This window comes from Diadema setosum, chromosome 8, assembly GCF_964275005.1.
Source record: "Diadema setosum chromosome 8, eeDiaSeto1, whole genome shotgun sequence".
NCBI lineage: Eukaryota > Metazoa > Echinodermata > Echinoidea > Diadematoida > Diadematidae > Diadema > Diadema setosum.
In genome coordinates, this window is record NC_092692.1 from 8,432,295 (window position 1) to 8,448,239 (window position 15,945).

The 15,945-nt window shown below is 38.5% G+C and overlaps 1 protein-coding gene across 1 annotated transcript; it reads right to left on the reverse strand.

Annotated features, from left to right (window-relative positions):
* Positions 1-11,329: 11,329 nt before the first annotated feature.
* Positions 11,330-15,229, reverse strand: LOC140231870 (transmembrane protein 11-B, mitochondrial-like). Its single transcript, XM_072312021.1, has 2 exons — positions 15,066-15,229; positions 11,330-12,569 (listed from the first exon to the last, which is right to left on the reverse strand). The coding sequence occupies exons 1-2, from the start codon at positions 15,080-15,082 to the stop codon at positions 12,056-12,058; spliced, it is 531 nt and encodes a 176-aa protein (XP_072168122.1). The 5' UTR covers positions 15,083-15,229; the 3' UTR covers positions 11,330-12,055.
* Between the last annotated feature and the right edge of the window lie 716 nt (positions 15,230-15,945).

The following is a 15,945-nucleotide window of genomic DNA, read 5'->3' on the forward strand; positions in this document are numbered from 1 at the left end:
TATCAGAATTTATTTTACCTAGCCAATTGCCCACTGCTACTGAATTCACTTGAAATTCTGTACATGAGACACAATAAGAACAAAAATAAGTCATTGTGAATAATTGTTTTCAAATGTTTCCATTTTAATCTTGTTTCAAAGTCTCAATTGCCTCCTCTCTGTACAAAGTGACAGATAAATTTTGTATCTCTGCTTTACAAGAAAAGATAATTGTGTTCAAGTTCATTCAGCAAATCCAACAATGTATAGTATATGTCAATATTAAAGAATACATGTAATTACATGTTACACTGTACTTATGGTTATCAGTCAGAGGGCAACTCTCAGAAGTTTCTTCCTCTATTTTTTTTTCTTTTTTTTGCTTACAATCCTCATCAAGCCCCTTGAGAATATCACAGCACCTTACATCACTGAGCTCATTCAAATTTTATGATACAAGATCACTGAAGCGAGATTGATGAAGTTTTCTTCAGAGTAAAAAGCGGTTTCATGTTCATTGGCCACATTGACAAAGACTCAAGTGCAACAGACTGAAAACTATTCATTTTCATCAACAGCAAACAAAATAATCAGAAAGTCATAGAAGTGTAATATATGTAGTTTAGATTTTCCTTAAAGCAATACCAGTTGTCACACATGCATACTAGTTTATGCAAATTAAATGAAGTGATCATGTCTTTGTCGATAGGTGTAAAAAAATAAGCTACACATTTTACTCAACAATTTGGCAGCTAAACATCCCTCTCCCTAGAAATAGTTTAAAACAGTTTGACACAAAGGGTGTAATGTATTGCTTTTCATAAAAAGGGAGAAATTTTGGCAAATACAAGTATGTGAGCAGGTGAATGTGGAACTCGAGGGAGGCGTTAACATTATCTCCATTTAATTTGCATAATTATGTGGTTGTGACAAACATCATTGCTTGGGATATCACATGAAATTGTAAAATTCCAGAACCTTCCCACTCCTGGTCAAATTGTTTAAAGGAACATTTTACATCACTGGGTTTTGTTTTGTTTTGTTTTTTCCTTTTTTTTTTTGAGGGGGTATGTTTTCTCTTTCTGCTGTATTCATTAGAGTCATTTTAAGTTGGCCCAAAATTTTACTTTTCTGCCATTGTAAAACTTGAAAGTACTTGAATCCCTACAAGCACTGTCAACATCCCAGTACTGCTGAATTAGGTTTTACAATGATATTGTACCAGTTGATTAAACCTACAGTTTAATACCTTTCACGCACCAACCTCCACTAATGATGTACGTATGAGCATCATCTTACAATATGCAACTTACTGTGCAGAGAAAAAAATGTAATCATAACAGGATTCACTCCTGAAAATTTTCGGCGAATCCTTAAAAATAAGCAAGAATAGTACAATGCTCACTCCTCAACATGTGGGACACGTTCTATTTAACATTTCTTGTTACAATCATATCTGGCCTGATGGTGAAATACTGTATGGCCAAGACATAGCAATTGCTTGTCCCTGATGTTGGGAAGCAGTGATAAAAAGACTGATGCAGGATTTATGGTTTATCACACTTAAGCAGACCTTTCCCGACCAATACATTTCACAATTTTGACTCTACTTGGAACGACAAAAGTTGCCCCCTCCATTGATCACTTGCTCAGCATACATACCACTTTGGTTTTGATAACTAGTGTTTTGTCATACTAGTATTCAGTGATATGTAAAACTGTCCCGGTTAAACTTGATTAATTATGCACTGTAGAGAAGTGTGAAGGTAATCAAACAGAAGTTGGCACATCAAGGACACACCATGTTACATCTTATCGTATACCCTTTTCTAAACCACAGTCACTTGTGGGTAATTTATGAGGATTTAATGATGGAATAGGGGCATTTCAGAAATGAAATAATGCAAGCCTAAACTGAACAGATTATTGAATGAGTGTCTGATATCAAGATCGTAATCTAGAAGTAAGAGTGCATTTATGTTGGACAAAAGAAGCAAAAAAAAAAAATGGCAGAAATATGTAAAAAGACAAAATCTGGATTTTGACAGGACTTCGAAAGTTGGAAAGAACCCTTATCAATAACCCAGATAAGTGAAAGATGTGCTGCGTGACTAACAAAATGATCAGCACAAGATTGTAGTCACTGCAACAGGTACAAAATGCCAATTTCTTTCCATATCTGTCTTACTTTGGAGCATAAATTTGGCACCATGACTGAAAAATATATAAAAAAAAAAAAAGTGATCAGAAACTGCCACCAATTCAATTGCATCTGGAAGATGACAGGAGTGTTTTATTTATGCTGCCTTAATGCTCCTGTAACACAAATATCCAAGTACAATGTATTACATCACAGAGTTCCTGTAACAGAAACCATCTTGCAAATTTTGATTGCCAAACTGCTCTGGGTTATCAGCTTGTTTGGTTAATTGTGTATTTTAAACCCTTGAGTCACACACAAAAACACATACTTATCACATGATACACAGCCTCATGTGTACATACAATGACCATGACCCCCCTTACCAGACATCTCCATGACTGCATGCCTCCAGCCTATATGTACGGAGTGTTTTTGCAAGGAAGATTTACAATAATAGTAACTTACCTAACCATGTAACCTACCCTGAGGAACAGGAAAGAAGCTCAAAAGAAGTTTCGCTTGCTGCCACAGTATTACTATTAGTGTAGGTCATCATTACAGTATGACTCTCATGCAACAAGACCCTACCCAGTAATGGAGTTTATGGGTTGCATAAGTTGTTCTTCACTTAAGTATGATGGAAAGAAGTAGGCAAGTTTTGACTTAGTAATGGCAGGTCCACAACCAAAGGGTTTCTAGGCAGGTTTAACATTGGTGTAAAGCAATGGGGGAAAATTGTCATCCATATACAGATCATACTTTACTTCCCTTGATAGCATAAGTAGCAGCACAATCAACAAAGAGATTGCTTTTTAACACAACATGTCAGAAATGACAATTTAACATACGCATACTTCCACTACACAGAGGTCACATGAGAACTCCGACATCAATATTACAGGTTTGTCCAAGCAGGCTTCCGACAAGTTTTGACACTACTCCCTTTACACATTGGAAACTTTACAACATTGGAAACTACTTGAGAGTGAGACTCCCATAGGCCAATGCTATAATTTCGGAGTCAAAATGAGTGAGATGAATAGAAATGCATGCAAATGAAATAAAGTTTTAGAGTGAGAAAGGACCAAAATGAGTGAGTCTCACTCTCAATGAGTGAGAGTTGGCAGCCCTGCTTCTCTGCAACCTTTACCAACATGTGTATCACTTTGTGTCTGTAAGATTCACTGGTATATATCTTGTACCCTGCATTTTATGGAGAATAGTCAGAGATTTGAAATATTTTGTGAAACTGGGTTCTGCCTCATCACATTCCGGTCAGTTTGACCATTACTGTAGTGAGGCCATGTCGACATACACCAGGTTCTGTTGACTGTATTAACATCAACTCTGACCAGACCCCAATTCAGCTCTAGTGCATGTCTGATATTCCTCACACAATTATTAACCAACATCACAGCTATTTACATATTATTTGCATAATTTTTTTTAAAACTACAGTCAACCCTGCCTAAGTCAAATCTATTTGGACTGAAGAAATAGCTTCAACTTAGAGAAAATTGGACTTACGAGGGATTAAAATCATTACAATATAAAGAGAAGAGGACTTGAAAAGACCTTTGACTTAGGCCATTATTCGACCTATGAGAGGTTGAATTAAGGTTGACTGTAGTTGTATCATTTCACTATTTCAATATTTCACTATTTCAATACAAATTTGAATTTTCAAATGTTTCTTTCCACACACATGAAATAAATCTCATTACTCATGACAATACCTTGTATTTTCCCTCCTTCCTAAAAACTCTCTGCACAACTGTCCAGACAGGTCAAATCCATGCTCAGCCACAAGTTTGTTGCTATATGCATTTCCAGCATAGTTGTACTACAGTCTTTTTTCTTTCCTGCTACGTGTAGTTTATACAAACACCATATTGGTATAAAGAATTCCACAACAACAACAAATAGATCAGAGAATGGTGCCAGAAATTTCAGCACCATGCATCATTGTTTTTTGGGGGACGGATACAAGATAATCAATTGTTTGATAGCTTTTCACTATTCATCACATTGTAATTTAGTAACTTGTGCATCAACAAATTACATGCAAGATAGTACAATTCAGTTATGACACACTAACCCTACATTCCTGAATAATTTATTTGTCCCACAAATTCAGTGCACTCAAATCAAGAAGGCATTACCACGTGAGAAGGTAATGTCTATGTCCAAAAATTCTTACATATACCGTATTCAGTATGAATATTTTTGATATAAAAAAGGAAAGAAAAAGGAAAAAAGAAAACAAATACTTCAAACGATATCAGAAAATCACAGCCTTATACTCCAATCATCAATGTGTTCCAATACGCCGAGTATATAGCTTCATATTTCAATTTAGTACATGTAGAGTGCAAGTAATGAAGGGATAAATTACAGATAAGATCAGTTATCCCCCAGCACCGCCACTGAGCATTTAATCCCCAAATGGATTCCCTGGCTGTACGATACTTCTGTATTAATGGAGTCACAGCCCCACAACGTAAGTTCAATACTTGTACACATATCCATGACAATGGCGTGACTCAACACCGAAACTGAATCATGCGAGCTAAACCCTCAAATCTCATGAATTTTGCCCTCATAGAACTACAGTATTTGCAATGTAAAATGGGCATTGAACATCAAACAGGCTGCTGAGGGGTCAACCTACATGTAGCACAGGATACCCAGTAGGCCCTACTTTTTCTTGCTCTAATACAATGAATCAAGGGAAAGCAGGACTGGCATACACAAGAGACAGTAACGGCTTGGGCTCATTGTGGTCGAAAAATGACTCTTCTAGTGAGCGCAACAACACGTATGTGTCATCAATATGACACATCACCAGGAGATGCTGTTAAGTATATGGGTGTTTTATTGTTGTTGTTTTTTTCATAAAGCTACAGAAGAGCCAGGGGAGAGAATAAATCCTTCACACACTGTGTGCTGGTGCATGCCCGACTTTCTCTGTTGCTTACAGCAGATTACCGGTACTTCAAATACTGTAAAAGTGGAAATTTTCGCAGTGTTGAAATTTTCGCGCATTTCGCCTAACCAGAAACTACCGTGAAAATAAAAGCACGCGAATATTTTGCTAGCCATATGTTCCTGTGCGAGATATCTTGATTCCGCAGAATTAAAAACACGCGAAACTCTTCTTACCCGGCCAATCGCGAAAAATTAGTCGCACGAAAATATCCACTTTTACAGCAGCAGATGGATTTGTTGAAATTCTGTTGGTGTTTTTCTTTTTTTTTTTGCTTTTATACCCCCATTTTCACAAAAACAAAGTCATTTGTATTTAAGCCCTTTACACTGCATAAATTATCAAGTGGACTAGCAATGCATCAGTGATTCATCCCTCATCATCAACTATCAGATTATTGAAAGCAGAAACAAAAACAAAATAAAACAAATATGGATTAAATTTGTTTGACTGTGGTATCATACTTCAGCATTTTATTGTAGCTGCAAAAACAAGGGGGACCAGCCAGCTCCTAATTTTTCTACATCTCTGTTACCTTAACAAACATTAGGAGCAGAGGATATCTATGTCTGGCAGAAGTAGGCCGAATATTGCACTTTGGTGGAAGGTACATGTTTGCTCTCTCTACTGCTTCCTCTGTATCTTGAACGTTATATCATAGCCCCACATTAATGATCTCTGTATGTCCGTGAACTAACAAAGACAAACAAAAACAAGAAACAAACAAAAATAATTAAATGTACGCCTGCCATTTAATCAACATAAATAATGGCTGTTGCATGCAACATCAGAATGACTTTTTAAAAAAATACTGATATGTGTGAGTAATAATCTGGCTGTTTAGATTGCATCACTTCACTATAGCAATTCATTGGTGCCTATGATTGCCATAAGTGGCGTGTATTTTGTGTATGGTCTAGGGTTTTTGGGTGTAAAAATGTTTTGTTTTGTTTTGTTTTTGACAAGTCAGGTTACACAAAACAAGAGTAAAATAATAACTGATTTGCCTTCTTTGTGTGTGTGTTGATCTATACTGTAAATGACAAACAGTAATACATCCTAAACGTATGCATACACCTTGTATGTTCCGATTAAAGTTTGGTAGTACACACTTCTGTGCAAGTTGTGGCCTCAATCGGAATTGAATGCTGCAGTCACATTGTATCACTATACTTGCTTGTTTTCTAATCTTTAAAAGAATGAATGCATCTTTTTGTTGACACTATCACTCAAGCATATTTTTCTGAAGGCAACAGTCACAAATCACATGATAAATTTCTTTTCTGTCACATGCAAGAAAAGAGGTGACAGTAGCTATGATTTTCCCTTAAAAAAAGAGGAAAAAATGCCAAATGAATCATTATTCAAACATTTACTTCACCTTTCACTCACTGTCTGGTAAAATCAATTTCTGGCAATGAGAAATTAAGCAGGACTTTTGACAGCATTCAGCAGCTGGTCTGATAAGAGGGGGGGGGGGGGAATCATTCTTCAATGGGTTTATCTTACATTCTTTCACACAAAGCACCTGGTATGCAGACATAGCTTTAACAGAATCTCAACAGTAGCTGCTAACAAGGGGAAACAACAAGAAAAAAAAATGCACACACAATGTTGTTGGTCTTTACATGTCACACCATAATAAAGGCCATTTTTTTTTTTTTTTTTTTACAGGTTATTGGAGGTGTGGTGAAAACAAAAATATTGAAAACAAAATTAAGAAATAAAAAATATCTGCAAAGGCACACACATGAAGTACATTGTATAATGATAAAACAGTCAAGCAAGGAAATTCATTAAATTTCACAGGAAATGACTGCAGGGTACATAAATACTGCAAGATTTTTTTCTTTATTTTGAATGAGGTGACGTTTTTCATGTTTAATATTCTGTGTAAGTATACATGCATTATGTAATGTACACATATAGATCACCCAGTACACACAATAGTGTCCACAGATACATTGTACTTCATCAAAGGTAGCGTGCATACACTAGAAAACTGTGCACACATTAATACTGGTTGGGTGGTGTTACAATTTACTAGTGTATCTATGAACCGTGCATGTCACTTTCACGATGACATATGATTAGACAGAGTGCATCAAGGGGTCAGACACATACCAGTAGTTTGACTTTGCCCCTCCCCTTCAGGATTGGGGGGGGGGGGGGGGTTGGATGGAGAAGGGCATAGTTTATCTGACTCATCATGTGTTACATTCGTGTATTATTCATCACCCATCTCACAGCTCTCCCCAGTGTATGCAGTGAAAGACAAGCTTTTCTCAACTTGCATACCATAATAAGGTTCTAGGTTTTGTAAACTCTTTGATTCCTTCTTTTTCTTTTGGTTTTGTTCCATTTTAAATCTTGTGTGTGTGCTTTTTGTTTTTGTTTCTAATGGGGGGGGGGGGGGGGGTGACAACTTCTTTTTGGAAGAACTTGACACTTGTGAATTTACAGATATTTATAAGCCATGGTTGCTGGTGGCAAGATATTATCAATTCTCTCTGCACTGTGGATCAGCCATTTATTTCTCTATATCAACTTCTTGTGGTGCAACATGTGAATGGCTCTGCACGAATAACAGCATTACAATCTGTACTCACCATCCAACTCGTTGCACACACCACGGGACTAAGCAAAGCCTTTGTCATACTTTCACAGGTCATTGGCTCTTGTGTGCAGTAGATTCACTAAAAAAAGCAAAAGACAACAGGAGAAACTGTTGCCTCTCCAGAAGTCAAGAGATCATATAAAACCCTAACTGTTACTGTTTTGCTTTTATATATGATGATTCATAATTTACTCTTTCCTCGTTGAACACCACATGCCTTACTGCACTATACGGCAGTACCATTACAGATGGCAAGGCATACAACAACTTTCACTGATCAGCCTTCATTGCATAATGCTCCAAAGCCAAGGATCATCAATTTTCATTTGATAACCATATCACATAAGTTACTCAAGTCCACACAGAGGAGACAGATTTCACAAAATTTAAAAGTGTGCGTACATGTACATGTACAATGCTGCTCAGATGTACAACACCCCCCAATGTCTATTTTCTACCATACTAGTGAACTTATTATTCATCTCCTGCACTTTATACAGTGCTTGCAAGTAGCAGTTTGTGGCCATATAGTGAAGACTACACTGTACCACAAATCACACACAAACAGATACAAAACACGACAGCAGGACTTGCAGATCCTACTCAAACCGTGAATCAATAATCTTGAAAACTTGGGAAAGAAATATTGTTCTCATCACAAATGTTATCCACAATAAAAAGAAAAAGAAAAAGCTGGAAATTCACGGCAGAAGTCATTGCTGCTCTCACAGTTTCTCAATGAGTGGAATACAGAACTGTCTGCCTTGCAGGTAGGAAGGGTTACTGTAAGCCATGTCACTTCTACTGGTAGCCGTCCTCAACATAGTGTCAATGACAGGACAATGTCATGGCTTGCTCCTGACTATGATCTACAGGCAGTACAATGTATGTGAAATTCTTTTGACATACAAATTGTACATATGTACATACAAATGTACGTACATTACACGGCAGGGAGAAAGAACTGAAGAGTAGTTTCAATTCAAAAATAAAATGAGATACTAAACACTATCCAAGGTAGTAAATATCATGTTGAATGAAAACAACAACAAAATAATATCTTTTCAACCTGCCCTGTTCAACTTTTGAGCTGAAAGGTATTGTTAAAAGAAATAAAAATTTAATTTTAGACACATTCTCATTTTGATTTCATATTTCTTAACAAGGAGAGCTCTTGAAAAAAAAAAAAAAAAAATCAGAAATATTTCCACAAAATGTCTACAATGTTTCTAGGCTGAGAGAGCTTGTAATACAGGACTACTTTACTAGGACACAATATCACTTCAGACAGGATAAAAGTTCTTCCCACCATGGGTCTACCAAACTGAACTCTTGAAGTGCAGACTAACACAAAATCCATCATGAAAGTCTGTGTCACAAATGTCACTCACTGGCACAAAATCCAATCATGACCAAGTTGTTAGATAAGTTGGACAACATTTGCAAACCTACAAATTGTAGTCTACAATATTAATGACACTGGTACACTGTTACATGTACATGCTTGTGCATGCCACGAGCTGGAAAACCTCCCTACTGCTGAACAAGCATGCAACACAGCTGATTGTGGTTTAAATTCACATGATGCGAACTACGTCAAGCATGAAGCATGGCACTGAATGCAGATTGCACCACAAACTTTCTAGGCAGTGCACACACAGAGTAGTTTTTGTCTCCCAGTTTTAGTCAAAATAAAGATCATTAAAAAAAATGACACAGAATCATTCAGTACGGTTATTAAAATTCTGCCTTATTTCTTACACATCTAGCCTACTCAAGGCTCAAACAAATGATGTCTTTTTTTTTCTTGAAGTATAAACTACAGCACTGTGATTGAAACACCTACATGTATACATGTAAATATATGTTACATACTGCTTTGTCAGGCGCTAAGAGGCATAACGTTATTCACAGCACTGGCAACATAATTACAACTGTACTGCATGTACTGAAAATGATGTACGACGCATAGCTACACAGATACTAGCCCTGAGAAAGTACACACGATTGAGACTTACGATTGCCTGTCTTACACAACTTTGGCAATTCTGTCATGAGGGGAGATTTATGGAAGACAAACATGACATAATAGATACAAAAAAATAAAAATAAATAAATAAACTGCGGAAAAAGAGTGATTGGGAAGTCTATAAAGACTAAAAGACTCCTGCAAGTGTCTCTGTATACCGGTAATATGTGCTGCAAAATGGTGAATGCAAATGAAATGTACCATCTTATGTTCACTGTTGTGTTTTCCTTTTAAAAGAATACATCCAGGTGTTGAATTACATTGCAGGTCCCTGTAATATCATTTTATCATTTGGCTCTAAGCACCATTTCTTGTATCAAGGAGCTACTCTTAAGGTTGGTTAATGATGCACAATTTGAAAGCAAAACACCATGCCCAATCACAGATTAGCTATTCATACATGTAGCACATATCATAGCATACTGAAAATGCATGGGACCTTCTGAATCAATGAACAGATCAAGACTCACAACTCTATGGCACACACATTTAGCATGCAACGCGCCCAATAAGATCAACCCTCTTTTGGGCGACATGGTTGCAAGATTCAAATTGATGTGAGTGTACCATCTTATCACAATTTTCATGGCTGGATATCCGGGTATTTAGCAGCTGATGGAGTATCGAGCAAACCCACGATCGGTGTATTTCTGAGACAAAATTATCTACTTTCCTTCCATGACTGACTTTCGTCTTTGAAATGTCAGTTGACTTTGACACTCCTGATGGACACAAGAAATGTTGACAAATTACATAAAAGAATGCAATGGTAGATAGAGGTTTCTGGATGCCAACACTGTATTGTTTGTGTCACCATGTAGATTCGTACACTGTCTGTTTGTGCATGCACAGTGTTCACACTGATTCACACTCAAGCTCCACGTACAGAACACAGGTTAATTGTCTGTTTTCACTCGAGCTACACCTGAAGTGATTAACCACGAAAATATTACTCTGCACAACCCAATCTTTACTTTTAAAAGACAGCAAAGTCAAGTACTCTCAAAATCAGTAAGCCACAAAGGTTTTAAATCCTGCACACTCTGCCTATAGAATCAAACTGCCCCAAGGTGTACTGCATTCTAACCAGAAACTTTTCAAACAAATTCATATACAGTAATTGAAGCCTTTCTTCACTTTAGTGATGGATCTACTGCGACTGTGCTAAACCCTTTTGGATCTAATCTGTGTTTGAACACTCATTTTCATCTATCATTTAAGGTAAATGTTCATTGATACACAGTACACTTAATTTGGCTCCCACATAAATAAAGTTCAAAATATTCACACACAAAGCTGTCATGCTGAGTGGTCATATGATTAACCATACACATTTATTCAAAGCTGCAACAGTAAATGTGGTCTGGTAATAACTACTCTCTCTTTTTCTTTTCTTCTTTTTTTGGGGGGTGGGGTGGGGAGGGGAAGGTAGGAGAAAGGAAACCAAAAAAAAAAATCAAAAGTGACGATCAGTTGATCTCTTGGCTATGCAACCACGAACACAAGTAGCACTTGTTCACACAGTGCAATGTATGGATTGATCGATAGTGATGACTCAGTCTTGGGTAAACTCTATTGGTATGGCTGTGCATCTTTGCTTTCAAGAGATAATTTCTTTACTTTTGTAGTAGGCAATACATTCATGAATTATTCAGGGAACATCTGAAAGTCTACAGACAATTTTCATCAATTCCTACACCTTTTTAACTCTGACAAACTCTGACCAACTGTTTCAGTGCACTTGGTATTACTTATCACATGCACATGCCAGGCAGATAGATAAACTGTTTCATTTGGCAAAGTGTGTACACAATTGTATGTTCAGGTCACTCTGAGAAAGCATGTTGGAGCCAAATACTGAGTTCTGCCCCTTTGCATGATTGATGTAACAATGCAAATATTACAGTGTATCACATGCCATTATCAAACTATATAGTAGTGATCTGGTTCCAACTGATTGTGTCACTTATGTTAACTAGTACATGGGTATGATGGTACAAAATGCACTTCATGAGAACTTTTTATCAAGAACCTTTTTTCAGTCAGCTTCTCCACAGAAAGAATGGATTCTCCACCTTCTTTCACAAATTGATATCAATGTGGCAAGTTGGTCTTCGAATAGCAGCTGATGGCAGGATTGTTTCAAATTTTTTCTTTAATTTTGGCACTCAGAGGGCACCATCCACCATCTTAAGATGTGCCGTCTGCTACTAATCTTCCTCTCGAAGGCAGAGGGGAATAAAAACCCTGAAAATGCATGTTCATCGGTGAAGTCAGCAACATTTTCGCACAGGACTTTTACTAACATGTGCTCCAATGGTACACTTTGTAGACCAGTAGGGCGGCTGCGAGACCTGCAACCAGGTTGTGGAGTGCTTTCCTATACTTATCGTCCTTGCGCACTAGCACTACTGGAGTGGCTGTGGTCAGAGAGTGGAGCGGGAGGCGCGACAGGTTCCTCGTGTCGTACTCCACCTGGTACTTACAGCAGGGATCAAACTGCCACGACACACCATATAGGAGGGCACACACCAAGCTGACAGCCCCCGTGGGCACCATGACAAAGTTCACTGTGGAGCTGGGCAGCATGGCGGGCGCCACCAGGCATGCCATGCCGGACAGGACGGACGTCTTGTGCAGGCAGTTGCCCACCATGATCCAGCGCGCCGTCTCGTCCCCAAGTCGCGAGGGCTCAATGATGATGATGCTCCGCTTGGCCTCTAAGGCCTGGTCAAGCTCATATTCAAAGCGTTCCTGGGCACTCCCATTGTCGTATATCTCATGGATGATGGCGCAGTCAACTGGCTGCAAGTCCCTGCAAGACAAGATCAGCACAAACAAAAATATGAATGTACAGTAAAGAATGCCATATTGATGAATCACTTACTGCCAGGTCTTTAAAAATCAACACACAGACCTATACACTTGTTGCAGGCTAGCCTTTCACACACAAACAAATTCTCCTCCAATATGACAGTTTTTGTTACCCTTGGGTACCAAAACAGAAATCTGCTATTTTGTTAATTTTTACCTCTGCCAAGGAGTGTGATCATTGGCGCTAGTTTATCTGTTAGCAAAATAACTCAAAAAGTTGAAAATGGATTTCAATGAAACTTGCAGGAAAATGTCAGCACTCTTCACACACTGTACATCAGTAAGCTCAATACCACATGTATGCAAACAGCAGCATTGCACTACTGTGTATGCATTACCAGTCCACAGAAGATGTAATACTGTGAAATTGAAAGTGGATATTTTCGCATGACTATTTTTCACACTCAGCCGGGTAAGAAGAGTTTCGCGCATTTTCAATTCCACGGAATCGAGACTTAAACCACTGGAATATGTGGCAAGCAAAGATATTTGTGCAGCACTTCTATTTTCACGCTAGTTTCTGGCTGCACGAAATGCACAAAACTTTCAATATTGCACCCAGCCCAATAATGTCAATGTCATGCGTTCTTGGGGTTGCGACATCACCAATGTACAATACTCTGCAAAGAGGACTGAACAGTAATGGAAGAAGAAGAAGAAAAAAGAAGAAGAAGAAGAAGAAGAAGAAGAAGAAGAAGAAGAAGAAGAAGAAGAAACTCTGATTCCAACTAACTTATAGGGCCAGGTGAGGGCACATGGGGTCTGCAAAATACAATTTCCCCTCCTGACTGACTGTGCAACCAACCACATCAGTCTGGGAAACCAGCTCATGAGGGGTGCTCCAGCTCGTAAGGCTCCCTCCGCCTCATGAGCATGGCCGGGATGCTCATGAAGCCCCAGGATGAGTCGCTCATGAGACCCCCTGTTCACTTCTCATCCATCTCACATCTGACTTATAAATTGTCGAAACTTCGCAGGGCGATTTATTTTTGTTTCACACATGTCCACTCTCCATGATGAAAAGAAGAAAAAAATTCTGTCTGCACTTCACGAATTCCACCGTCCACCAGTCTTTGGGCACCTTTTGTGCAAGCATCCTGCAGCATCCTGCTGCATCCAGCGCAGACAGCATGCTGGCAAGCCATGCAAGCTGTGGGATTTATTTTCAGAGCGAGCTTGCACACACATGGGTGGAGGTTTCTGTATAGCATGAATATTTTGCATGGCTGCATTGGATGCCACAGGATGCCTGCACAAAAAGGTGCCCAAAGGCTGGACAGCGGAATTCATGAAGAAAGTGAACCTGTTGTAATACGTACAAAGTGATTAGTTTGCTGACAAATTTGAGTACCCACCTACTCATATACTCTAGAAATAGTAATTTTGTAAGAAATATTTAGTGATTTCTATATACCATAATATCTAGATCTCGGCTCTAGAGTCTAGACTATATAAGATTAAGAATGAACAGTAGGCCTAATTCAGGTTAGAATTTAGTAGTAGGCCTAGTACCCGTAGAGGCTGATTTTATTTTTCTCTTTACGAATATTTGTAAAATAAGACTTCACTCTCATATACCATGGGGCTGATTCGTGCATGGAGAGGTGAGAGCCATCGAAAAAAAGCACTGAAAATTTCGAGTTGGATCAGGCTGATGATAGAGCTGCAGCCCTGTATTGAGCGAACTTGCTGCCATGCTGGCACCCGTGTTTCGGTGGGTCGCTGCATATCGCCGATATCGGTTGATTAAAACTCAAATTATGTCAAAAAGGGCTGACAGAATTGTTTATTCCTTTCATCATGGAGAGTTGACAAGGATGATCATGATGATGTGTGTGTGTAACAAGAAATCACCATGCAAAGTTGCGCAATTTATTCATGTCAGATGTGAGATGGACGAGAAGTGAACAGGGGGCCTCATGAGCATCCCAGCGCGCGGGAGTTCGAGCACCCCTCAGGCTCATGAGCAGGTTTCCAGGACTGACATAATAAGATATGTCAATGACATAGCCCCAGGTTAAGGCATGGGCTTACTATATGGTAGCCCCGGAGGGGTACGTTGGGGCTGCTGGTCGCAGTTAACTATATGGGAGCTCTTTATTACCGGTAACACTTTTTCTTTATTGAATGTAATTGGCGCCTAAAATGTTGTAAGGTACGAGTACACACGGCCTTTTCCTTTCATGACATTCCTTAGAACAAGACACAACGTTTTACAGTGAGTTAGAGTCGACGTATCAACTGCTTACCAGCGGAATGCAAACTCACTTGAACGGTGCTGAATTAATAAAGGACATTGCATTGCTAGCGACACGTACAATGTAGTACTCGTGTCCAACGTACAGATAACCAACCTCCCTACTGCTCGAGTTTCTGTCGAACAAAAATTACGATTTCAGCAACGAAATGTTAATCTTTGATGGGCACTGTTTATTACCTCTCGGTCTCCGCCATGGTTGTGAGTTGATCCTAGATGATCACACACTAGTACTATAATACACGGTGTATAGGCGGCCCTACCACGCACGACAAATCTTATTCAATGTCAGGGCCGATGGGATCCATCCAGCGATCAACTTGTCCCGACGACGACTACCATTTGACTACGGATCGAGTGGTAGCGGTTAGAGTACGTTTCGTAGAGTGTGCGTGCAGCTATGCATCGATGCCGACGATCGTACGACTGTTAGCTGCGCTGCATGCAGCTAGCTAGCTGAACAGCAGCATCACATCCTCTGCAACAGCGCCATCATTGCTACAAAACGGCATTAATCGACAGATGGAAGTGCGCTCCCATCTCTGCCTATCTCTGGGAGAGATTACAGTGGCTCTTACATCTCTGTTTCCACCAAAGACAGGTCCTCTAGTATTGTAGTCACTACTTTGTACTGGCAATGAACTCTGCAGTCATAATCTTCCATGTAGGATAAAGTTAGTGTGCGTGATTAATCATGAATGTTGAACTAAGTTGTGCGCATTCACACCAACATTGCATTTATACATTCAAGTATTAAATTTTTGTTACTGTAAAAGCTCTCTTAGATCTAAATAAATAAATAAATAAATAAATAAATAAATATATATATATATATATATATATATATATATATATATATATATATATATATATATATATATATATATATATATATATATATATATATATATAATATCTTGCCGTGGTTATGGGGTTTGTTTAACCAAATAACTGCATGAATTAAGCCCATCATTAACTAAACATTGATGTGCATGCATAATAAATTAATTACCGGTATGTAAAAACATTTGACAATTCAATACAATGTCTCTTCTTAAAC